Source organism: Lepidochelys kempii, chromosome 7 (genome assembly GCF_965140265.1).
Source record: "Lepidochelys kempii isolate rLepKem1 chromosome 7, rLepKem1.hap2, whole genome shotgun sequence".
Lineage (NCBI taxonomy): Eukaryota > Metazoa > Chordata > Testudines > Cheloniidae > Lepidochelys > Lepidochelys kempii.
This window is the reverse complement of record NC_133262.1, coordinates 58,261,914-58,288,383: the sequence shown is the minus strand read 5'-3', so window position 1 is coordinate 58,288,383 and position 26,470 is coordinate 58,261,914. Positions and strand designations below refer to the sequence as shown.

Below are 26,470 nucleotides of genomic sequence, written 5' to 3'. Positions count from 1 at the left end.
TGGGAGGAGCCCTGCAGTGTGCCAGACCCTCTAGGGGTCTCACTCTTCCCCCAGGGTAAGCCACGCAGCTTCACCGCCTCCTTAGATGGGACCTCTGGGCCTTCAGCACTCCTGCTTCACACCAGGAGCTCAGCGAGTCCCACTGGGACAGACCCCTGAGGAAGACTTGTGCAGTCTTAGGGAGCAACGCACCTCCTCTGCTAGCACCTGCAGGGACATATCCAGCGTTGTTACACTGCCGGGTTTATTAGACGGCTGGAATGCACATAGGAAGGCCTTGGTTAGCACAGAGGAATGAAGGTTAAAGCACAGTCCAGAGTCCAGCCAAGCTGCAGTGAACCCCACTGTTCAAGCTGTCTCCCTGTCTGTCTGACATGTGTGCCCCCGGAGCCAACGCTTAATGTCCACCTCATCCCCTGCTCCCCCCAGTCCTTTCTTCCTGACCTGAGGAGAGGCGGCTCAGGCCTCCCTGCTGAGAGGTGGGGCAGTCCATATCTCTCTGGGCCATTGGTTGCTAGGTGCCCATGTCTGGGCAATTGGCTTTTCCATTGTCTTCTCAAGAGCTCCATTGATATGGGACGTGAGGCCCCAGACAGCTAGGCCCTATTCCTGCCTATGTCTTAGCCTGATATGAGAGCAAACATGCCCTTTTCACCCACTAGGTAGCAATGCCGCATATAGGGGAAACTGAGATACACATATTCTTCATACAAATATTCCAAAAAAATTCCCGCTTCGTCACATTGGGTTTGAAAGTTACGGCTTCCACATCAACCCTACCATAATCGGTTGCGCCACATTTCCATCACCACACACAACTTCCCGCTGTTCATGGGCATGCGGAATAGTATGGATGCATGAGGGGGCTGAATTTCTGGGCATCCTTCTGCTCTCATGTACATTGGTGTAAATCAGGAGTAATGAATGAAGTCTTGCACTAGTGTGGAATCTGTGCCATGGGGCGTAAAATAGTTGCATTCAGGAGCTTGGAACAGTGCCTAGTAGTGAGTTTCACCAGGGCAAAGAGTGGGTGTGAAATGCAGCCATTCTTACCTGGTGGCATGTTACATCCACTCTGCTTAGGCAGAAAGGACTACACAGGGTACAGGGCAAGGGGGGGATTCAGCCCTTTGATACTTTTTGTGCGTTGTAAATAAAATCCCTACAAATTCACGCCAGCCTAACTGAGGACAGAATCTGGCCCTCTGACTACACTGGCAAACGACCACATTCTCCTCCGTGCAATGCGATTGATGGTAGTGGTGCTGCACAAAGAGATGTGAGTTCCAAGTCATCTGAGCAGGATGCAAAGCTGCAGATCTCAGAAGTTCGCTTTGTAGGGACCTGTACAGACTTTTCCTTCAGCTTTTCTTTGGGTTGGTTCAAAAGAAATCCGAAAGCAGAAAACTCCCAAGTATTATTTGGTTTGACTCTGCAACTGCAAATTACACAAGGTACCACGGGAACCACGTAAATTTGTCCATGTCTGTGAACCTTTTAGCGCATTCTGGCCTAGGCTTCAAATTTGCAGCAAAGCTGGCGCTAGGCAAACTTTATGTGGTTTCAGGTTTCATCTCCCGGAGCTCTAGTCAGGTATTTCGTCTGTCTTCCTGCTTCATGGGAGGTTCAATTTAATTCTCCCTAAACAATCTCTGGTAGCCGAGAGACTAGTCTGTGTAAACAAGACTACTGAGCAGAGAAGGAGGAATTGCTTTAAGTGTTGAGTATGTGCTCCATCAATTTTGAATATCGGCAATTCTGAATGTCAACTGAATGTATGTGATGTCCCCTCCTCCCTGCATTTTGCATCTAACTCTAGAGTGGATTGAGATTGTATTGAATTTCAAGCAAATTTCAAATTTTGACACCCCTCCCCCCCAAAAAAGAGGGGGGATGGATTTCAAGTGTCTTTATTTATGAATCAAATTTAGTTTCCTGTGTTTGGATCTTCTCTGCTCTCGCCAATGATGGTGACTCCTCCACCCACCTCAGCAACTTCTTTCGTGACCCAACCCCCTGTTAAAGTTAAAGGGTTGAGTTGTGCCCCATTTTATCCCCCTGCAATCCCATTGGGTGCTCAGATACTATAGTGGGGGTGGGTAGATAAGTATTTATATAGCTAGGTGGGGTTTAAGCCAGAGCAGAATTAGACTCTTAGGGACAGGTGCTAAACTGGTGTACGCCAATGACAACGTACACCAGCTGAGAACATGCCGTCTAACCTAAGGCTAGATTCTGCTCACAGCTACCCTGGCGTAAATCCAGAGGAGGTCTGTTAATTTCAGTGGTGATGCTCAGGGTTCATCCCTGTGAAAAGGAAAGCCCAGTGTGACCCCACAGTATTCCCTGCTGCAGCTTAAACCTGTAGCTTCCCGTTTTAGCACAGGTCGTATTGCAAATATCTGAGCCGTAGCATTCTAAGTCACTGAACTAGTGCCCTGTACCCCCAGGGAGAATGGAGTCTATTAATAAAGAACATATGCCCCAACTCAATTTAGCCAACGTAACAATGTTGGCTTTTGGGCAAGCTAACAGTCAGATGCAGGTGAGCACCTGCAGTCACATAACTGCATTGACCAGGCAGGACATGTGTTCAGGAGCCAATGGCCAGGAAGAAGGGGAACAGTGGGTATAAAGATGACACTAAAAATAAATGTATCTGTTTTGTGCTTTAGGGTGGTTTTCCTCCAAGTCAGCATGAACAACGGGCTAACATTCATCTCCAGCTCTGTCAGCATCACCAGCACACAGTGTGTAAGTATGGTATGGAGCCACCTTGAGAAGAAAGGGTTGCTCTCCGGGGAAGGCCTCTTCTCCATCGCGATTGCAGAGCCGATCCCAGCAGCACACTAAAAAGCAGCGAGGGCTGGCTGAGAGCAGTTCATGAGTGATTGCAATCCATGCATGGATCGCGACTGATTCATAAGTGCAAGAATATCCTCCCAGGAAAGAGAGAGAACTGCCGGTCTCAGACTGGGTCTGGGAGGGACCCATGGACCCCCCAGAGGAAGCCAACCCCCCAGAAAGTATTGGCAGTCCACCAGTATTCTTCTTCTGTTCCCCTGTCTCATTCCCATTCATTAGGGGGTGGTGTTTGCCACTGGAATGGGGTGAGGGTTGGCCTTCCTGGCATGGGGAGGACCATAAAGGGACAGTAGCCCCAAGTGCTGGGATGAGCTTTTCCTGGAGGGGTTGTTCTGTCACCCAGCCAAGGGAGAGCTTTCTGTGCCGCTGATACTGATGGGAGACGGGGAGAAAAAGGACTGGGCTATGCGGCGGCTCCGTGGCTGGCATCTGTCTGCCATGGGGGAGCAGGACAGGAGTCAAGAGCCCCAGATGACCTTTTAGGGAAGATTAACTTTAGAAGTAATCAAATAATCCAAGCTAAGAAGCCAACTATGATGAGTGATCTGCTCACTGCACCTCAGGGGAGAGAATAGCCCACATCCCCAGCTGGCATAAATCAGCAGAGAGGCAGTGGACCTACATCAGTTTACACTAGCTGAGGATCTGTACCCATGAGTTGAAGTGACAGGAGGTTTGCCATAATAGCTGGATACCAGGCATTTCACACCCAGGTCATGGGTGTCAAGGTGAGCTTAGTTCTGGCCAGTGTCCGTGCCGCCTGAAGGCTATTGGAAGGGGTTGATTGTCTCAGGCTATGTCACAAAGCTGTCATCACACACGGTGTGCCTTCATTGGGCCCCTTTGTGGCAGCGTCAGTGAAGAGGCCATGGAAGGAATGGGTCCCCAAATCCACATGGCTGAGGTGTCTGACTTTTTCAGCTACCACGCTGGGAAATTTAATCCCAGAGCTGTGGGAAAGTCACAGGGTTTAGTCACTTGGAATTGAGCAGGGATATTTTTGCTGTTTCACCTGGTTTCAAAACCCCCTCCAAACTTGGCAAGAATTGCAATGAGATAGGGATTTGACACCCGGACAGCATGCATTTTACACCCACGTCCCCTTCAAAGCCATCCCAGGCTGCTGCAGCAAAAGCTTTTGCAATGATAGGCCCGGTTTTGGGTCAGTAACGGACCGTGAATTTTAACTCGCTGTGTATTTGGTTACCGGTGCTTCACGCGCTTCTAATGGAGATTGAACTCTTAGCTCTAGCGGGGGTCCCTGCAGGTCAGAGCTCAGCCAGGCTGCTGGGGAAGGCATGCATTGCCATTGCCTCAGGGTAAACAGAGGACTGCAATCTCCAAGGCTGTCAATCTGGCACTTTTCACCAGCCCTTCAAGTCACTTGTAGCTTCAAAACAAGCAAGAACAGGGGCCCGATTCTCAGCTGATGTGCAGCAGCCTAGCTCCATTGAAATCAGATCGCACCGCTGAGGTTCTGGCCCACTCTCTGCAAATATGTTTTCAGGCTTGTGCGGAATCTCATGCATTCAGGTCTTTCTTTATCGTTTTAGAGGATCCTTCCGTTTCCTTTCTCTCCTGTTTCCTTTGCTGTGAACAGCAGCAAGCTGGCCTCCTCGGCCCTCATTCTCAGACGGTTCCTCTGTCCTTTTCTGTACAGTAAGTGTCTTTTCTTCCCCTTCCTCCTGAGGTTTCCTCTCCGGCCCCTCCACCAACCTATTTCCAGTCTTATCTTACCGATTTCCTAACCATCTTATCTGATCGGCTCCTAGCCCCTCCTCCATTTCACTCCCAGGTTTTGCATCTTTTCAGCTGGCTGGCCCTGTTACCTTTGTGACACTGAGATCATCCAACACAAACTTTGACATAATATAACTGACTTTGAGAAGGTTTCCATTAGCATGGATAATAGGATCATGAGGGCAGCTGGGCTAAAGTTTTACTGCTTGCTCTTACCATCACCAGCTGGCCTGATGCAGCCCAGGGAAACTACAGATCCCATCATGCAACATTCCACCTTGTAGCAAGGGTTGCTTTTTGTAGAAAAGGCTCTTTGTTCCTTGAAGAGGTTGTGTTGGGCTGCAGGCTGTGCACAGGGGCCTGTGTGGTGTCACTTAGGGTGAGTGTTTTATTACAGAAAATCTGCAGAGGGATACAGCTAGTGATTGGTTTCGCAAGACTTTCCAGATTAACTCACGAAGACCAGGATTTTCAGAAGGGCTCAGAACTCACATCCAAAGAGCTTGGCTCGGATATAGCCACCAAACCAGCGGCTGTTTTTTCAGAAGAGCTCCGTGGCTTTGGGTGCATGTCTGCTTTGAAAATCTGGTCACAAGTTTCACAGTGAGAGCCTCTGGGTGTTGGGTGCTTTTCAAATTGTAGCCCCAGTTATGGGTGCTGAGCACTTGACAATGTGGCATTAAATGCCAACCAGGCTAGAACATTGTCTACACCAGGAAGCAGTTTGAATACAAGAGGCAAGAACTTAAAGTCTTTGTTCCAAAGATTGGCATAGTATGGATGTCAGACATGTCACCTGCACCTAATTTATTGCCCCATGAATGAGAGTATTGTAGCAAAATGGCCCATTAGCACAGTTAAGGGATCGGAAGATACAGTCAGTCATGGCTCGCTGCATGCCTGAGTATCCATAGCAAGATCCTGCAGTCAGAAATCAGGCAAAACGCCCCACCACAGACACTGGGGAATGTTGTCTTCAGGATCACATCCTTAGGTTCCAATTCAGCAAAGCACTTACCCACGTGCTCAAATGCCATTGAAGCCAAAGAGACACAAGCATGTGCATAAATGCCCTTGCTGAACAGGGATGCGATCCTGTATCAGGGCTTGAAATATTAACTCTTGTCCCTGAGCGTAGAATCCAGTCCCAATGACAATAATGATAAATTCTCTATTCTTTGTATAATCTGATTAAAACCTGTAGTGAAGCAAACCAGCTCCTTTTCTCCAGGTCTAACAGCGCAGCCTTCGGGTCTCCTGCCGGTGTTAGCCTGCCAAGCTTGTGCCATATTAAGGTAACCTGGAAACAACTGTCTTGTTTGCAGCTCAGTGGGACGATCCTTTTCATCGCACTCTTAATTCTGTTCCTGTTGCTGGCCTTGGCGCTGCTTTGGTGGTTCTGGCCTCTGTGCTGCACGGTGGTGAGTATGGCCTTTGATCTTTGTGTCTTAGTTTCCTCTGCTGTCTGCCGGAAGCTGGAGTTAAAAGCCTGGAGAGATGTTCAATAGACAACGAGAGGAGCAGACATGAATCTTCATCTTAGGATATAAACTGATCTATCTGTATGGCCCTGATTCAGCAAAGCACGTAAACCTGTGCCTTCTCCCATTGACTTCAATGGGACTCACGGACACGTGGAAAGTTAAGCAGGTGATGAAGAGCTTTGCTGAATCCAAAGTGAGGCAGCAGGGTCGGTTTGTTAGAGTACAGGACTAGGAACCGGAAGATGTGAATTGCATCTGCAGCTCTGCCACCAAGCTGCAGGGTGACGTGGGCAAGTCGCTTCCTCTCTCCGTGCCTCCATTTCCCACCTGCACGGAATGGGGTTAAAGATACTGGTTTTGTTTGTAGAGTGCTGTGAGATCTAGGGATGGAAAGCGCTAGCTATGATGAGGATGCGTGTGTGTATGCTCTTACTTTCATTGGAAATGCATTTCATATGATTGACATTTCAACTCATGGGTTAATGTTTCACCGTAGTGTTGGACTCAAATGACCCATACAGGTTAAGGGAAAGTTTGAACTCACAAAATCTGAGCCCATATTATGGGTGATTCAATCTGGTGTATAAGCATTGGTGACTCATCTACTCCAGTTTCACCCCAGTGCCACTGCACTGGCTTCAGTGCCATTATTCCTGACTGCTGGCCCGGGGGAAGCGAGAAGCAAGTCAGGCCCAGTAACGTGCCAGTCTAGATGGACAGGGCTGGTTGGTGGTAGCTCAGTTCATCAGCAGGCAGGAGAATCCCTGCAATCTCGTCTCTACCAGCTGTCGGAGATCACACATACCACACTGCATGCCAGCCATTGTCCCAAAGGAAAGGTGCCAGCCATCCTGTTCTGCCAGCTGTCTCCTGCCCGCTGATCCATTCAGTGGCACGAAAGGTCACTGTCCAGGGAGCCAGCGCAGCCTGCTGAATGCTGTGGCATCGCTGCTGGGAGAGAGAGGGCGACCCTCGATCCAAAAATGGGCACGCACCTAAAATTAGGCTTGGCAGAATTCAGGTTTTATTTTTATCACGACAATGGATATCGATGTTTATTTTTAAGCTTTTATTTTTATCAATTTAACTTTTCACCCTTGCAGGGAACTTTTCACAGTTGGGGGGCAGACAATGGTGTGGGGGGAGGCAAACAATGGGCAGGGGCCGGACAATAACCCGTTAATGACAGTTCACATTGAGATTCAAATCGTTAAAGCTTTATAACCTCTAAAGCACAACTTGTCAACATCACAAGTCAAAATATACAAAGTAAATATCCTAAAATCAAACTCTCCGGCAGCATTGTTCTCACTTTGTCTATCTGTACATTTCAATGATTATCAATGGAAATATTTTTTCACCGGTTTGTGTGCGCGCAGTGAAACTGACGTTTACTGATAAAATTCAATCCTTCTGCGCCGACCTGTAATGTGAGCCTAGGGGAAAGAGAAGGACCGAGTCCAGGGGGACAGAGGCAGTGACAGGGATATAAGGTGTACCTTTAACTCTGATTCTTTCCATTGCCTGTATGTCGTAGGTCATCAAGGAGCCTCCGCCACCACCGCCCCCAGAGCCTGTAAGTATTTTATTTTTCAAACCATAATACTACTGTCTGCAGCCACTGCAATGTAACACATTGCCTAGGAACTTGGTGGGATTCATAATGTCAACTCTGAGGCTGTGAGAGAATGTCTCCTGGGATAGGGTTAGCCGTGCCTTCAGGTCCATATATATGCACACAGATGCTCTTCATCCATGGAAAAATACCTGCATAACCCCCAGTGAGATGCCTGCAGAATCACTTTTTTGGTCAGACCGATATTTTGGTCCATGCTGCTGAGCATCATGCACGAATGAAAAACCATATTCCCAGACGCTGCGCTCAGTGCTGCAGCCTGGCTCAGGCAAAACTGCCATTGTTCTCAACGGGAATTTAACCTGAGGAAGGAGTAAAGGTTAGAGTCCATCATCAGGTACAAGGCAGTGTGGAGGCTGTTGTCTAGAGGATAGGTCACTGGGCCAGGACACGGGAGACCTAGAGATTGTGTGCCTGGTTCTGCTACTGATGTCACTTCCTCTCTCACCCTTTGTGTGTTTCGATTGGAAGCTCTTTAGTGCAGGGTTGTGCCTCGCTGGGTGTGTGCACAATGGGACCCTGATCTCAGGTGAGGGGGAGCGTCCTGCCTGTTTCCACTCCTTACATGCACACACAGAGTTAATCCGTGGCAAAAATAACTGCCTAACCCACACAAGCAGGCTGCAGTTGGCTGCTAACTTGCTGTAACTTGGCATCCATCTGAGGAGGGAACCACAGCTGCCATTTTGAAGTTGCCAAAGGCCACCATTACTGTCTTTGGGAGCCTGTGATTTGTCCCGAGCAGCAACTCTGTGGCAATTCAACGTGAAGCCTGGGGTGGGGGAGGAGGTTCTGTGGAGAGACGTTGCTGAGCCCTTCTCTGTGTCAAATGCATTCTGTGCACCAGCAGGTGTGGGGATCAGACCTTCAGCTGGTAGAAATTGGCCCAGCTCCACTGAAATCAGTTCAATGCTCCGCAGGTGGAGTAAATTGAATTGGAGGCAATGAAGCTCCACTAATGTACCTCAGCTGAAGACCCTGCAACATGTCTCCCGGGATGTCAGTGCAGGATCATTCTGAATCTGAATTAGGTTAAGCAAGGAAAGAACTATGGCTCTGAAAGAGAACCAAGATCTGGACTTCTTCACATTTTGGGTTTGCTAAAAAACCAGCTCAAATCTTTATAATGGGCCAGATCAAACACCCCCGATCCAAGCCCCCCAAAGGTACAAAATCCAGTGCCTGATCTGAATGGTTGCAGCCTGAGCCCATCGCTGCAAAGAACCAAACAGGGCAGAGGAGCTAGGTACAGCTGCAAGGAAAGAATGCTCCGACGTGCATGTTAGTGAGCTCACAGGGATTGCCTTTTCTCCTGTTAGCAACATACTGTTCTCAAAGCACAGCTAGGAAAGGGTTTCATTTGGCAAAGTGTTGGACATAGTCTATGGAACATAGCAGCAAGGCCAGTATAATGTGCAATTCATCTCCACTGTGCCTTCTACCCCCTTAAAAGGCAGTTGTGATTTTTGAAGCTTTATGCATATTTGACCATATATAAAAGCAGCCTGAAGAGACGAGAAGAAGGGAACAGACAGTCGGCTTTGACTTCTCTAGGAAAAATTGCAGCTGCAGAGACAAGAGGCTTTTGTTTGCTCTCAGCACATAAATATAACATACAAAGCCACATAGCCAGGGATAGGGCCGTAGGATGTTCGCTTGTTTACATCCCATGCTGTGTGCATGAAAACAACAGAGATCACTCTCCTTCTTTCCCGCAGGAATCGGATGATGAAGATGGATTGCCAAAGAAAAAGTGGCCAACCGTGGATGCATCTTATTACGGAGGCAGAGGTGTTGGTGGAATTAAGAGGATGGAGGTATCAGGCGCTTTCGTTTCCTGCGTCGCAGTAAACAATCAGAGCCTTTTTAATTGAAAACCACGGCAAGATGTTTTAAAATGCTTTTTACAGAGTTATCATGATGGAATAGGGAGGCTGTTTTTTAATTAGGACCCATCTACCTAATCACACCTGCCAGCCCAGGAATCAGCTATCAAGCTGCCATCGTTTGCATCGTGCAATTAATTGTGTCTGGAAGTATTAGTGAGTGCAAATTTGCAGATTGAGGAACGGGATGAGGACCAAACACTTTCACTTTATTGGATCAGATCCTCAGCTGGTGTAAATGGGTCTCACCCTATAACTTCAGTGGAGTGAGGCCAATGTATACCAGCTGAGGGTCTAGCACTAATTGGCCAAATTGAATAGAAGTGATTGCTTCTTAGCCCCAGAGGTTGGGATTTTACAATCAGGCACTGAAACCTGATGCACTATCAGTTTGGCATGGGAGATTCTGACTCTTGAAACCAAGTGGCTAAGCAGCTGCATAGGGTAAATCCTGCCCTGGGATGCATTCACACAGCTCCCATTGAGGTCAGTTGGAACCCAAGGGCAGAAGCATAAAACTATAGGGTTAGAAGGGACTGCAAGTATCATCTAGTCTAACCCTCTGCCAAGATGCAGGATTTGTTGTGTCTAAACCACCCAGGACAGATGGCTATCCAGCCTCCTTTTGAAAACTTTCAGTGAAGGAGCTTCCATGACCTCCCTAGGCATTTGTTCCACTGGCCGACTGTTCTTACAGTTAGGAAGTTTTTCCTGAGATTTAAAAAAGGTAGTCTTCTATTATTGATATGAATTGAAATGTATTATTAGGGGAAATCCAGCCCTCTCCTACGCAGCTATGGAGAGTCCTTTGCTGAAAAACATAGTGTAGTGAACTAGGACTAACTGCCCACCAAGCCTGAGAGCTACTGCTCAAAAGAACCCTTCAGGGCTTTTTCTCATTCCTGGATACTTTTGTCACCTCTGAGTTGGAGGGCTGCAGTGCCCTCTTCTTGGGGCTATTGGTGGAGAGCACCCAGGAACGTTAGCTACTCCCCTGCCATGGGAGACCATTCGTGGCGTGTGTGTTGCCAGAAGATGCAGACTCTAGCAGATTGCTGCTGGGCTGTTTTCAGTGGAGGATCTTTGACTCTGGAACCTTGATAGACCATGTCTGATGACCTTCAGGGCCCAGTGCAACATGCATCTGACTACCCTGGGTTTTTCCCAAGTAAAGATTTGGATGGGAGGTGCCTGCTGGCTAAAGAGCTGGCTGGGAAATTGGGTGGGGAATTGATTTTTTGGAGTTTCCTCTTTACAGTGATGGTTCGTTCGGGGATTTTCCTTCTTCATTAGTTGGTGGCTGTATGTCATGATGGATTGTTCTGACAGTAATTTTGCTTTCAAGGAGGTCACTTCTCCCAGAGGCGTGAGCGATTGGTGCGTGTTTCACAGACACTGAGAAGAACTAGATTAAATAGTAGAAGTGTCTAGTTAAGACGTGTGTCAGCACTGCTCACCAAAGCCTCTGTGTCCACGATGTGCTCTTACCACTTCAGGTGAGGTGGGGAGACAAAGGGTCAACGGAGGAAGGGGCCAAATTAGAGAAGCCCAAAAATGCCGTCATCAAATTGCCAGAGCAAGAGTATGAGCCGTGGGAGCCCAAGCCGAAGAAACACAATGTGAGGAAGCCACCTTCCCAAAGGAAATGGTACACTCCAATCAAGGTAACGCATCTGCACGTCAGCTTTAAAATGTGGGTCATTTATGCCAGGCATGTTACCACGAACAGGTTCCTGAGCACATTTCTCATGGTTAGCCGTGGGGTGGGAGAACTATTGTAGGGGTCACCATTTCTGGGACTAGACATCTCACCAGGCAGCAAAGGCTTGGGAACTTCTTTCACCTGTTTTCCTGTCCCTCTGCACTGATTGGATTCCAGCAGAAAATCCCAGGATCTGTTCTCAGTACAGCACCGGCTCGGTGATGCACACCCAAGAGGGACAGACGATGTAGAGGAGGTGGGAAGGATGGCCGTGTAGTTACGGCCCTGGACTGGGACTCATGGATTTCAGCTCTCGTCTCACCCAGCTGTGCCAAAGACGCAGCGTGCACCTTGGCAAAGCCAGTTAGGGTCAAGTTTTTAAAGGTCTTCAGGCGCCTAACGGTGCAGAAAGATACCTAGAAGGCTTTTCAAAAGTGCCACTGAAATCAGTGGGAGTCAGGTGCCTGTCTGCATCTCTAGGTCTCTAAACACTTTAAAAATCTTAACCTGTCTCAGTTGATGCTGCTGCTGATAATGCATCTTTATCTCCCAGGGTTGGTTCACCGATGTTCGTGTCATACACTGAAATCCTCGACGGGAGCAGCCAGTGAAGTTCAAAGTGTTATGAAAATTGACTAAGCGATCCGTCTTTTGGATGCTTATCTATGCCAAGTCTGCTCTCTTCTGCTTTATGGGGCCACCCATCATTGGACTTCCCACAAGCTTCTTTGGTTCTTCAAGTCTTTTCTTAACGCTGTCTAACCCCATTCACCTAACTGCACCTGCTGATCTATGTTAACTGTTCATAGTAAGCCAGATGCATCCTTAATGTGACTCCAGTCGGATGGATTTGTTCCATTGTGTGCAATGGCTGGTTCCCCTAGGCACTCAGTATTACAGTGATGGGCATGCTATAAATACACAGACAGATAATAATGAGTATACAAAGAGCAGCGGCCTCCGGGCCAGCCTGTGTGCCGACGGTTAAACACACAGTAATATCACAGCAAGTCGACTGTCGTTTAATTTCACATTGTTCTCTCAAGCATTGTTGGTCATGTCACGTATGTTTGATTCCAGGGCAAACTTGATGCGTTGTGGGCTCTGGTTCGTCGAGGCTACGATCAAGTCTCTCTTATGAGACCACAGCCAGGGGATAAGGTAAGTTGTCATGGACGCACTGTCATGTCGATTCTTTGTGGTCGGCAGTAATGCTCATTTTTTCCCTCTTCTTGAGAGCTTGTCTCTCTCTGGATTACCCTGAGGCTAAAATCCATCACTAGATCCTGAGGTTTAACAATGAGCTAAAATGTTTGCAGTGGCATCTGTTTAAAAGCATTGCCCCTAATGGTCAATCACTGTCTCTCTGGTGCTGTCCTTTGATCAGACACACTTAGAGACTAGGTCATTTGAAGATGCCGATTCATCTCTTGACTGATGTTACTTCTCCATGATGCGTTTCTTGCCTTTACTTCTGTAAGCAGAGATGCACTGGAATTAGCGGTTGGGTTTCTTCATTTGTGCACTCGAATAGATTCTTGTGTTCTAGTTTCATATAGAATAGTAAGCATTAATAGATATTGGATCCTGCATACCAACGGCTCACAAAATGTTTTACTCATTCAATAGCAGAATTAAATGACAGGTAAGAGAAATCATAAATCACACAGGGTCCCATCCTTCTGGGAAAATTCCCTGGAATTGAACAGAGAATAACGTTCCTGTGGGATTCTAGTGCAGGGCTATAATCTGCACACAATCCATACGTGGGCTTTAACATTCTAGAGAGAGGATCTCCTGCTTTATTCAGTTCCATGGGCCAGATCCTCAGCGGGTGTGAATCACAGGTATGCCAATATGCACCAGCAGAAGATCTGGCACTGTAGGATCTATAGAGTGTAATTTCTGAAGGACCCTGTTGGTTTCACCCCTGTTACATTCTGTAGGACTTTTCCATAAGGCAAGCACTCCTCTGCAGGAATGATCCACACAGGGGATGTTAGGTTTCAGAGTAGCAGCCATGTTAGTCTGTATTCGCAAAAAGAAAAGGAGTACTTGTGGCACCTTAGAGACTAACAAATTTATTTGAGCATAAGCTTTCGTGAGCTACAGCTCACTTCATCAGATGCATTCAGTGGAAAATACAGTGGGGAGATTTATATACATAGAGAACATGAAACAATGGGTGTTACCATACACACTGTAACGAGAGTGATCACTTAAGGTGAGCTATTACCAGCAGGAGAGCGGGGGGGAAAAAACTTTTGTAGTGATAATCAAGGTGGGCCATTTCCAGCAGTTGACAAGAACGTCTGAGGAACAGTGGGGGGTGGGGGAATAAACTTGGGGAAATAGTTTTACTTTGTGTAATGACCCATCCACTCCCAGTCTTTATTCAAGCCTAAGTTAATTGAATCCAGTTTGCAAATTAATTCCAATTCAGCAGTCTCTTGTTGGAATCCGTTTTTGAAGTTTTTTTTGTTGAAGAATTGCAACTTTTAGGTCTGTAATCGAGTGACCACAGAGATTGAAGTGGTCTCCAACTGGTTTTTGAATGTTATAATTCTTGACGTTTGATTTGTGTCCATTTATTCTTTTATGTAGAGACTGTCCAGTTTGACCAGTGTACATGGCAGAGGGGCATTGCTAGCAAATGATGGCATATATCACATTGGTAGATGTGCAGGTGAACGAGCCTCTGATAGTGTGGCTGATGTGATTAGGCCCTATGATGGTGTCCCCTGAATAGATATGTGGACACAGTTGGCAACGGGCTTTGTTGCAAGGATAGGTTCCTGGGTTAAGGGTTCTGTTGTGTGGTGTGTGGTTGCTGGTGAGTATTTGCTTCAGGTTGGGGGGCTGTCTGTAAGCAAGGACTAGCCTGTCTCCCAAGATCTGTGATAGTGATGGGTCGTCCTTCAGGATAGGTTGTAGATCCTTGATGAGGCGTTGGAGAGGTTTTAGTTGGGGGCTGAAGGTGACAGCTAGTGGCGTTCTATTATTTTCTTTGTTGGGCCTGTCCTGTAGTAGGTGACTTCTGGGTACTCTTCCGGCTCTGTCAATCTGTTTCTTCACTTCAGCAGGTGGGTATTGTAGTTGTAAGAATGCGTGATAGAGATCTTGTAGGTGTTTGTCTCTGTCTGAGGGGTTGGAGCAAATGTGGTTGTATCGTAGAGCTTGGCTGTAGACAATGGATTGTGTGGTGTGGTCTGGATGAAAGCTGGAGGCATGTAGGTAAGTATAGCGGTCAGTAGGTTTCCGGTATAGGGTGATGTTTATGTGACCATCGCTTATTAACACCGTAGTGTCCAGGAAGTGGAACTCTTGTGTGGATTGGTCCAGGCTGAGGTTGATGGTGGGATGGAAATTGTTGAAATCATGATGGAATTCCTCAAGGTCTTCTTTGCCATGGGTCCAGATGATGAAGATGTCATCAATGTAGTGCAAGTAGAGTAGGGGCATTAGGGGATGAGAGCTGAGGAAGTGTTGTTCTAAGTCAGACATAAAAATGTTGGCATACTGTGGGGCCATGCGGGTACCCATAGCAGTGCCGCTGATCTGAAGGTATACCTTGTCCCCAAATGTGAAATAGTTATGGGTGAGGACAAAGTCACAAAGTTCAGCCACCAGGTTTGCCGTGACATTATCGAGGATACTGTTCCTGATGGCTTGTAGTCCATCTTTGTGTGGAATGTTGGTGTAGAGGGCTTCTACATCCATAGTGGCCAGGATGGTGTTTTCAGGAAGATCACAGATGGATTGTAGTTTCCTCAGGAAGTCAGTGGTGTCTCGAAGATAGCTGGGAATGCTGGTAGCGTAGGGCCTGAGGAGGGAGTCTACATAGCCAGACAATCGTGCTGTCAGGGTGCCAATGCCTGAGATGATGGGGCGTCCAGGATTTCCAGGTTTATGGATCTTGGGTAGCAGATAGAATACCCCAGGTCGGGGTTCCAGGGGTGTGTGTGTGCGGATTTGTTTTTGTGCTTTTTCAGGGAGTTTCTTGAGCAAATGCTATAGTTTCTTTTGGTAACCCTCAGTGGGTAATGACTTGTAGAAAATGGTGTTGAAGAGCCTGCCTAGCAGCCTCTTGTTCATATTCCGACCTATTCATGTTGATGATGGCACCTCCTTTGTCAGCCTTTTTGATTATGATGTCAGAGTTGTTTCTGAGGCTGTGGATGGCATTGTGTTCTGTACGGCTGAGGTTATGGGGCAAGTGATGCTGCTTTTCCACAATTTCAGCCCGTGCACGTCGGCGGAAGCACGCTACGTAGAAGTCCAGTCTGTTGTTTCGACCTTCAGGAGGAGTCCACCCAGAATCCTTCTTTTTGTAGTCTTGGTAGGAAGGTCTCTGTGGGTTAGTATGTTGTTCAGAGGTGTGTTGGAAATATTCCTTGAGTCGGAGACGTCGGAATAGGATTCTAGGTCACCACAGAACTGTATCATGTTTGTGGGGGTGGAGGGGCAGAAGGAGAGGCCCCAGATAGGACAGATTCTTCTGCTGGGCTAAGAGTATAGTTGGATAGATTAACAATATTGCTGGGTGGGTTAAGGGAACCACTGTTGTGGCCCCTTGTGGCATGTAGTAGTTTAAATAGTTTAGTGTCCTGTTTCTTTTGTAGAGAAGCAAAGTGTGCGTTGTAAATGGCTTGTCCAGTTTTTGTAAAGTCCAGCCACGAGGAAGCTTGTGTGGAAGGTTGTTTTTTTATGAGAGGATCCATTTTTGAGAGCTCATTCTTAATCTTTCCCTGTTTGCTGTAGAGGATGTTGATCAGGCGGTTCCACAGTTTCTTTGAGAGCGTGTGGCACAAGCTGTCAGCATAGTCTGTGTGGTATGTAGATTGTAATGGATTTTTTACCTTCAGTCCTTTTGGTACGATGTCCATCTGTTTGCATTTGGAGAGGAAGATGATGTCTGTCTGTATCTGTACGAGTTTTTTCATGAAGTTGATAGATTTCCACTCCATACGGCTAAATGCAGTGCCTTGCATAATGACAGGTTTTAGAGTAGCATCCGTGTGAGTCTGGATTCGCAAAAAGAAAAGGAGTACTTGTGGCACCTTAGAGACTAACCGATTTATTTGAGCATAAGCTTTCGTGAGCTACAGCTCACTTCATCGGATGCATTCAGTGGAAAATACAGTGGGGAGATTTATATACATAGAGAACATGAAACAATGGGTGTTACCATACACACTGTAACGAGAGAGATCACTTAAGGTGAGCTATTATCAGCCCGAGAGCCGGAGAGCTGGGGGGAAAAAACCTTTTGTAGTGATGATCAAGGTAGGCCATTTCCAGAAGTTGACAAAAACATCTGAGGAACAGTGGGGGGTGGAGGGGGGGAATAAACATGGGGAAATAGGTTTCAGAGTAACAGCCCTGTTAGTCTGTATTCGCAAAAAGAAAAGGAGTACTTGTGGCACCTTAGAGACTAACCAATTTATTTGAGCATAAGCTTTCGTGAGCTACAGCTCACTTCATCAGATGCATTCAGCGGAAAATATAGTGGGGAGATTTATATACATAGAGAACATGAAACACTGGGTGTTACCCTACACACTGTAACGAGAGAGATCACTTAAGGTGAGCTATTAGCACTCTTAGGTTTTCCTTCATGTGCACGTAATAGGGAGCTCCAATCCCCAGATCTTGCCACCAGCCCAGGTTTTTGACACAGATGCCCTGTGTCTGCATACTGCCTCCTGATTTCCTTGGCAGCAGTTCAGTCAGGATCCAGGCACCATCAGGACCTAATACAGTAATACCGACTCTGTCAGGGATCTTCTGAGGGGAACCGTTGCCCAGATACTGGCTGATCCTGCCCTGGGCCCTCCCACCCTCTGATCTGGATTTGTGCAATGGAGATTTAGATGGGCTGCGCGGAGAAGACTGTGAAACTATTTCTCCCCATTTCTGTGCCCCTCTCGGGCCAGCGGCCCTGGGTTTCAGCACCCCAGCTCTCAGTGGGAGTGTCTGGGTGGGAGTTGCCGAATCCTGCAGCACAGTTACATCCAGTACAATAATAAAGTGCCTGTCACAGGGGCTGAAGTGGCCTTGTGCTGGGCTTCCACACCTGGGTGAATTTCACCCTTAGTAACCAACAGAAAAGGTGGCTCCGATTTTCTTTTAAAGCCAGTTAGGTGCATCACTCCTGCTCATAGCAAGATGCTGCTGTGCCCTGGACCAGGAACTCTCCCGCATCAGTATTTAGTCTTCAGCATTCTCCACTTTTCCTTTTGCCATAAATGCAACTCAGCTTCCTATGCTGCTCTGTAAAATTGCCTTTTAACTGGTTTACCAGGCTGCGTTTCCTTAGGCAGCTGCACTAGAGTCACTTATTTACTTCTTAAGCACGGCCCTGGGCTTCTGAATAGACCATTGAGGCCCAGCTGTATTTTGATAGCAGGCACATTGTATAGTAGTATTCTATCCTCCACCTTTCACTCGCGCTGCTGGTAGGTTTCTATCCCTGCAGAGCACAGTCCTGCCACTGTCAGAGCAGTCAAGAAACATGCAAGGGGCTGACTCAAAACAGAGATTCTCAGTTACTTGCCTACAACACTGCTGTGTGCAAAAGAAAAAGAAACCAGCAAAGAGGCTATTTAAAATGGAGCGAGCTGAAGGATTGTTGTATTCAGGGGAACATTAGAAAATCAACCGTGCATCTGGGGAAATAGGCTGGAAAGAATCTCATTGAGTTACATTCAGTGGAAGAATAAGGGTCATCTCTGTTCTATGGGCTGTGAAATTAACTATTGCTGAAGAATATTGAAAGGGAAACAAGAAAATGACTGGGCACGGTTCTGTTTTCTGAAAAATGCACTGGCGGAAGTTGCATCTCAATTCTTTTATTCCATTGCAAGAGCCAGCATTGCAGGGAGCAATATTATTGTATATTATTTGTATTCCAGTAGCTCCTACGAGCCCTGAACGAGATGGAGGTCCCGTGCAAAAATATACACCCAGCCCCTGACCTGAAGAGCTTACAGCATTGCAGGACTTTTCATGTTGACAGAACCTCTACCATGCAAGCTAAAGGAATGACACAATTAGTTGAGAGTCAGTAGCAGGTTCTCAGCCTCACCAAAGTCAGCCTCTAGAGGGAGACATGGTCATTCTCTCACTCGTATGCACACTGACAGTGCTAAACCGATTTTCTCATTTCATGCTCCTCCAGCTCGTAGGGTGGGCTTACCGTTATTCCTCTTAGGCTTTGCCTGCACTTGGAGCCGAGCGTTTAATTCCCAGCTCCCATAGATGTACTCACAGCAGCACTGCTCCACCTAGTGCGCTAAAGCCAGCAGTGGAGCTGGGGGGAGCACAGGCGGCAGCTTGGGGCAGCTGTCTGAGCTGGGGCAACGGAAGCTGCCTAAAAGTGCACAGTCAGCGCACAGTCAACCTGTGGAACTCCTTGCCTGAGGAGGTTGTGAAGGCCAGGACTATAACAGGGTGTAAAAGAGAACTGGATAAATTCATGGAGGTTAAGTCCATTAATGGCTATTCGCCAGGATGGGTAAGGAATGGTGTCTCTAGCCTCTGTTTGTCAGAGGGTGGAGCTGGATGGCAGGAGAGAGATCACTTGATCATTACCTGTTAGGTTCACTCCCTCTGGGGCACCTGGCATTGGCCACTGTTGGCACACAGGAAACTGGGCTGGATGGACCTTTGGTCTGACTCAGTGTGGCCTTTCTTATGATCTTATGTGGGGGAGTCACCAGTGCCCAAACTGCTTTTTGACTCAACAGAAATTTTTTTGAGGAAATTTCTATTTTCACCCTCATTGTTTAGGGGTTTTTTTTTTTGAAAAATTGAAAACATAAAAAATGTTTCGGCATTTTCATGAAAAGCTACAAAAGGTTTTTAAAAAGAAACGCTGATTCCCTCCCTCCCCCGGAAAATACACTGCATGTTTTAATGAGTTCATGGCTTTTTTGCAGCTTGTCCTGCAACTCCCGCAGCACAGAGGGTGCCCGGGTCAGCAGACTCGGTCTTCCGAGGCTCGTGCTTAGCTCTATAGACATCATAGCTTGGGCTCTGAGGCCTAGGGAGGGGGCTGGGCTCAGAGCCAGGCTCCAGCCAGAGTCGCAGCTTAAAAGTGCCGTCTACACAGCTGTGTTTAGTGCCGATGTGCGAGTCTGTTGAGCTGGGTCGGAGGCTTGCTGACGCTGGCTTTGTAAACGTACCAGAGGGGAGCGTATTAGGCGTCACCCCTGGTTGGCCTGTTCACTGTCCCATCCACGTGGCCCTCTTCCTCTTCTCCCTGTCCTGGGAACGCCAGAACCCCCAAGCAATTACCAGATCGCCAGCCCCAGGCATTCAGAAATCATGAGTTGGGTCACAAGATCCGCTTACCATACAGGAGATTTTTTTTTAAATTAAAAATCTGTGGGAGGTAGGTTTATTTGCCTGGTCTCTTTTGAGCCTTCTTTGGGGAAGCTGCCCACATCAAAGTGTGCGCGAGCATCTTGAGGGACAAATTCAAGGTGACAGCCTAGGCAGAAATTCAGAGCGCCCTGCTGGAAGGGGACTTGCTGCCTCCTCCTCTGAGAACCCTGCTGCCTCTCCAGTCTCCTCCTTCCACACTATCCAGTCTCCCTGTCTGGCCCAGTCCCTACAGTCACCTGCCGCCACATTTTCCCCTCCCTTTCCCTTTACAGTATCCTACCCCTGACGCTTTCCCTCTGCCACCCCCAATTCCGCTGCAGCCTCCTCAAGCAACCGGGTGCCCCCACTCCCACCTGGACTCTCAGATCTCCTGCCAAGGATCGCTGGGGGGGGCGAGCCCCGCCCCACAGCCCTGCCCCACAGATATAGTTCCAAAGCGGTGGCTCTAGGCCGGCCCTCTGCAGCCGTAGCAATAGATCACGTCTGTGGGAATCAACCCTGGCCTCTCGGTACTGAACAGGTTTCGGGGCGTCCCAAGAGGAATCAGCATCTCCTTAAGAAAAATCCAGTGGCACTGAGTCAGACCCATCCCTGCTGTAACTCCACAGACTAAGACCAGGGATGAATGTATCCCTCCTCTCCTAAGAGCAGTGAGCAGAGTGGCACAGCCCTGGAATGACCACGTGGCAAAATGCTGAGTTTGCTGCTTGGGGAGATGAGTGATTATAACATATCCCTGTATTCCAGTAGCACCAAAAGGCTACAGCCGAGATCAGAGCCTCATTGTGCCAGGCACTGTGCGAACACACGTTGATCCTCAGCTGGTGGGAATGGTCATAGCGAAATGGAGCTATGCCCGGGTCCACCAGCTTAGCTTCTTCTTCGGAAGGAGAGAGAGCCCCTGTCCTGCAGAGTTCACAGTCAATATAGAGGAGGCAGGCAAAGGTGTGGCAGAAAGGAAGAAGTATCCCCATTTCACAGGTGGGAACTGAGGGCCCCTCTCCCTGAAGCATCTGTTGCTGAATGCACTGCTCACCCGAGTTCCCTGCCAGGAGCTCCTCTTCCTTTAGGGATCAGACAGTGAGGGGGAAATACACACACAGCATTAACCCGTCATTACCAGGCAGGCCGTTGGTTGTGGGTGGTTCTCTAGAGGCAGAGGAGGGAACAGAGTGTGTGTGGCTTGGGTTTGCTCTGGGGTTCTCCTCAGCAGTCTGGCCACAGAGGGACCCTGCTGCTGGGTTTGTAGTTATGCTATTTTAGTGCTGGCGAAAGGTGCCGGCTTGATTGCCCTGAGGACCAAGATCCTTCTGATCCACACAGCTGGGAGTGCCAGCTGGCTTTGTCAATGAGGAGGTGGCATGGCCCTGCAGATAGGGCATCAGAGTCAGGGTGTTTGGGTCCTATTCCTCACTGTCATTGATTTGCTGTGTGGCCATGGGTGGCTTGCTCTGTGCCTCAGTTTCCCCTCCTATAGTACGGAGAGAAGGACACTCCTGCCTTTGGAGAACACAAGTGTGTGTGTGTGTGTGGGGGGGTGTTACATTAATGTCAGCAAAGACAGAGAGCACTGTTTCCCCTGCAATTCACACATACTGCCCTCGGTCTGCGGGAGGAGCATTCTGAGCAGCCCACGGGTCTGATTCTTCTTGCTCCTTGTGTGCTCGTCTACACCCGTGCAAAGTGGGTGTGATACATCATGGCTGGTACAAGGCGGGAGAGGAGGGGCTCTCCTATGGGCTTTACACAAGTGTCCAGGATGCCCCAAGGTGGGGGAGAATCCAGACCCCTGGGAGGAATCCACTGGTCTCCTTTGGCATGGGGCAGCTGATGGAAAGGGGCCCCCTGCAGGCGGTTTCCCATGGGACCTGCAGAGCCAGCAATGGTGACTCTGATGTCCCCGCTCCCTCCTGGAGGAGAGCAGAGTGTGTGGGGCTGGAGGGGCAAGTAGGTGGAGCACAGTACCTCCCCCCTCGCTCTCCTGCATCTGGTGCCATAGAGGCCATTGCAGGAGGGGGGTAAGTTAGAGCAGCCTTGGGGGATGCCCTAGCCTGCCACCAGGGGTCACACCAGCTCCCAGCAGCCCCTGGGTAGGGGAGGAGCCAGCCATGCCCCCTTAACCCCTGGGCTGGCATCATGGGTTTGCCTTCCTGAGCTGCGATGTTACAGATGTTGTCTCCCCACTCCTTTTGCTCTGGGATGAAAGTGAGGTGCCCCGTCCAAGGGCCGGTTTAGTTGCTGCTTTCAGCAAATCCACTCTGGTTTGCAGTTCAGCACATACTGTGCCAGGAAATTCTCCACTGCTCGGTTTACCAAAAACCTCAGCTGAAAAAAAAAGAGACATTCTTTTCCCCCGACTGAATGGCTTTGGTTTACTTGAAGCTTTTAGAAAATTATTTTATTTTTGTCTCTGAAAATTACCTGCAAGGAGGTGAGATCTTACACTGGACTGGCGGCATCCTGCTCTCACTGACACCTTGGGTGACCCCAGTGCCTTCCGCTGTAAGTCAGTGATCCTTCCCCAGCATTAGCCAGCAGTTTGCACGTTCAAGGTTCATCCCAGGGGAAAGGAGTTAGCAACCAACTTCACAGGAGAATCTGAAAGCTGCATTTAGCCTGGATTTTTCTCATTCCTCAAAATCAGAGGAACATTTCACAGGCATCAAAGACTGGCTGGCTAGGAATATAATAACGGGCAGCCAGGATTCCTGGATCCCATTCAGAGCTTAGCCATTGACTCCCTGAGAGAACTTGAGTGAATCACTGAGGCCAGTATTTTAAACAGTGGCCTGAGATCTTGCGAGTGTCACTAGTTGGGTCCCTGACTCTGTCCACCTTGGGGCTGGGTTACAAAGGGGCTAAGCCCCCCACTGACTTGGTTGGAGCGGTGGGTGCTCAGCATTTCAAGGCCTCAGGCCTCAGGTGTCGCTGCAATTGGGCTGTTGCTTTTTTAAAATGCTGACCTTAACTGCTCTGTGCCTCAGTTTCCTCACCTGTAAAATGGTTACGGGATGGTGGCAGGCTTATTTAGTTAATCGCTATCAGGCACTTAGGACTCATCAGGTGAAAGCTGCTATAGAAAGACAAAGGATTATTAATTGCTAATAATTATTTCCAGGCTGCTACCCACAGGTGGTCAGCAGGTTGGATCCAGCCTGTGTCTGGTGGCAGCACATGCCCGTCAGGCCTCGCTGGCTGCCTGCAGGACAGTACTGTTTGGAGCTCATTCTAATTAGCTCTTTTCAAGTCCCAGAAATAGCCTCTAATAGGATTGGAGCCTGATTTCCTGCCCCTTGCTGGGAGACATGCTGTAGCCACCCCAGTAGCGATTGGCAGAGCTACACGAGGTGCTGGGACTGCAGAGTTTGCCTCTTTCGGACCACATTCGTCAGAGATCTCTGCGTGGATCTGGGGCTTGCTTTCTTCCCGTAACCCTTGCGGAGCCAATTACTTTCATAAGCCGCTGAAAAATTCAAGAGACAGGGGACGCCAGCTACCATGATAGGTGATCTCGCGTTGTCACTTCCAATGAGCGTGTGGCGCCCGGGTAACTTTTTGCAGTGGTGACCGATGTCTGTAATGCCGGGCTCAGCTGTAACAGGCACTGTGGGAATCAAAGATCCACAGCACATGGCCAGTTGCCCAAGTGCGGCCGCAGCTGTGCAGATGGGCTGAGCTCACAGCTGGAAACATCTCATCTGTGACCTAAGGAGTTTCCTGTCCTGCAGGGAGCTCCCACGCTGGCATCGCTTCTCTCAGGCCCTGTTGTATGATTTCTGACTTGGAAAAGGAATACACAAGTGGGCTTGGCAGCATCTATCTGTCCTGGGTATATCTAGGGCTAGCCAGCTCCAGAGCCCAAAAGCTCTCTCCGTAATGACAGCTCACGGATGAACCTGCTGCCTGCATTCTAGGGCCAGAGAACAGAACCAGGGCTGGGTCTACGCTGACAGCAGCATGCCCCAGGGAAAGCAGCGGCTGCATCCACACTTGTCACTGTGGTGTGTGGCCACACATGGCAGTGAATGGCTCTGCCAGGGCAGGCAGCAGGGAATGGCTCAAAATAGCATCGTAGCTGTTGGAGGCACTGCTTGGGCATGTACAGAGCCCATGTAGGATATTTGTCTTGGGATTCAGAGGCATAGGGCATCCTACTCCCCTGGGCTGTGCCTCGCCATCTACACTGTTAGCTGGGCCCAGCGCGGCTAGACTCTGCACACCACCGTCAGCATAGACATTACCCAAAGCACAAGCAGGAAGGGAGGAGCTTGTGGCTAAGGCGGTGTGCTTGGAGACCCCAGTTCAGTTCCTGGCTCAGCCACAAACTCCCTGTGTGACCTTCACTTCACGCCTCTGTCCCCCCTGGCGGTATCATCCCATTGAGAATGGTTTCAGAGTAACAGCCGTGTTAGTCTGTATTCGCAAAAAGAAAAGGAGTACTTGTGGCACCTTAGAGACTAACCAATTTATTTGAGCATGAGCTTTCGTGAGCTACAGCTCACTTCATCAGATGCATATCGTGGAAACTGCAGCAGACTTTATATATACACAGAGAATATGAACCAATACCTCCTCCCACCCCACTGTCCTGCTGGTAATAGCTTATCTAAAGTGATCATCAGGTGGGCCATTTCCAGCACAAATCCAGGTTTTCTCACCCTCCACCCCCCCACACAAATTCACTCTCCTGCTGGTGATAGCCCATCCAAAGTGACAACTCTTTACACAATGTGCACATGCACTTTGGATGGGCTATCACCAGCAGGAGAGTGAATTTGTGTGGGGGGGTGGAGGGTGAGAAAACCTGGATTTGTGCTGGAAATGGCCCACCTGATGATCACTTTAGATAAGCTATTACCAGCAGGACAGTGGGGTGGGAGGAGGTATTGGTTCATATTCTCTGTGTATATATAAAGTCTGCTGCAGTTTCCACGATATGCATCTGATGAAGTGAGCTGTAGCTCACGAAAGCTCATGCTCTAATAAATTGGTTAGTCTCTAAGGTGCCACAAGTACTCCTTTCCCATTGAGAATGTTTGTAAGGCACTCGGTTACTTTGCAGAGGGGGCATGTAAACTGCGAGGAAGCTTGGCCTGGCTTTTTAAACCTCTGCTAGCGCAGTCATCTTTATAATACCCCATGAGCCTCACTGAGCAGCTGGCAGACCGCAGTCTGAATGCCCCCAAACAGCTGGGCTGCAGAGTCAGACGGTCCCTTATTAACTAGATCCCCCCACTTTAAAACGTCTGCCAGCATCGAGAGCCCCCAATAGCTCATTGGGTCCCAGCAGGCCTGCACTGCAACTGTACAATTTTATTCCTGCCTTCTTAAGTGCAGCACACACCAGCAATAGTGAGTCTGATCCAGAGCCCATTGGTATCAATAGAAAGACACTCCCACTCCACACCACTTGACTACAGTGGGCTTTGGAGTGGGCCTATAAATCAAAACACTCCGGGGCCTGATTTTTAACAAAGCTAGGCTCACAGATGCATGTGCATCTGCGCACCACATGCAGATCAGGTATTGGCACAGGGATATGGCCAGTTATGCATCTCACTGGTCACGCACAAGTACCCAGCACAGATGCACAGTCCTAGTAATTACACATGCAAATTAGGTACACAATTGCACCTGCATTCATATGCATACATTCCAAATGCAAAAAAGACCCTCAGTTTAGAATGACAATCCTGCATAAACTGAGCTCCATTTATATCAGCAAGGCTCTCCTGTGGGTGTCTTTTTCAATCCACTGCTGGGGTTGCAAGTCCCTAAAACTTGCCTGGCCAGTTTTGCATCCAGGCTGTAAAACTAAATAGACTGGTGTGAGCTGAGGTCGTATCTATAGCCTGAGTTGGTGACAAATGCTGTCTGATTTTTGTTTGCATTTCTGTGATGCCTTCCAGTTGAGGATTTCAAAGTACAGTGTGGCCTAGTGGCTAGAGCATGGGAGTGGGACTCAGACAATCTGGGTTTTATTCCCTACAGGGGAGACCTTGGGCCAGTCACATCACGACTCCGTGCCTCCGTTTCCCGGTATGTAAAATGGGGATAATGCTATCAACCTCCTTTGTGAAGCAGTTTGAGATCTACTGATGAAAAGCTCTAGATAAGAGGTTTCTAACCATCAGAACAGTGAAGTTCTGGAACATGTTTCTAAGGGGAGCAGTGGGAGCAAAAAAACTAATTTGTTTTAAGACAGCTTGATAAATTTATGGAGGGGACCGTACCATGAGGTTGCCTACCATGGCACATGGTCCATCCATGAAAGCTATTAACAAATATCTCCAGTGGCCAGAGATGGGACATTAGATGGGGAGGGCTCTGAGTGACAACAGAGAATTCTTTCCCTAGTGTCTGGCCAGTGGGTCTGGCCCACTTGCTCCGGGTCTAACTGATTGGCATACAGTATTTGGGATCAGGAAGGAATTTTCCCCCAGGTCAGATTGGCAGAGACGCTGGGGGCTTTTTGCCTTCCTCTGCAGCACGGAACACGTGTCACTTGTTGGTATGAACTAGAGTAAATGGTGGATTCTGTGTCTTTGGAAGCCTTTAAGTCATGATTTGAGATCTTCAGTAACTCACCCAGAGGTTAGGGGTCTATTACGGGTGTGGGTGGGCGAGGTTCTGGGGCTTGTGATGTGCAGGAAGTCAGACGATGAGTCTAGAGAAACTGGGCCTGAATCTCCAAGTGATACTTAGCTGTACCTGGGCCCAGTTTTATTTATTTATTTGGACTCTTCCTGGCAGTTTTGCCACTTTACTT

General features: G+C 48.5%; 1 protein-coding gene across 4 annotated transcripts in view; it reads left to right on the top strand.

Annotated features, from left to right (window-relative positions):
- The window catches only part of ANTXRL (ANTXR like), an 88,233-nt gene that overhangs the window by 36,948 nt on the left and 24,815 nt on the right, over positions 1-26,470 (top strand). For all 4 annotated transcript variants that reach the window (XR_012159932.1, XM_073353021.1, XM_073353020.1 and 1 more), the window contains 6 exons: positions 2,676-2,754; positions 5,931-6,026; positions 7,627-7,665; positions 9,444-9,542; positions 11,108-11,275; positions 12,394-12,474. Coding sequence is in view for 3 of the 4 variants with exons in the window: in XM_073353021.1 (XP_073209122.1) it covers positions 2,676-2,754; positions 5,931-6,026; positions 7,627-7,665; positions 9,444-9,542; positions 11,108-11,275; positions 12,394-12,474 (562 nt within the window). In the remaining variant the exon portion in view is untranslated. The remainder of the gene's footprint in view (positions 1-2,675; positions 2,755-5,930; positions 6,027-7,626; positions 7,666-9,443; positions 9,543-11,107; positions 11,276-12,393; positions 12,475-26,470) is intronic.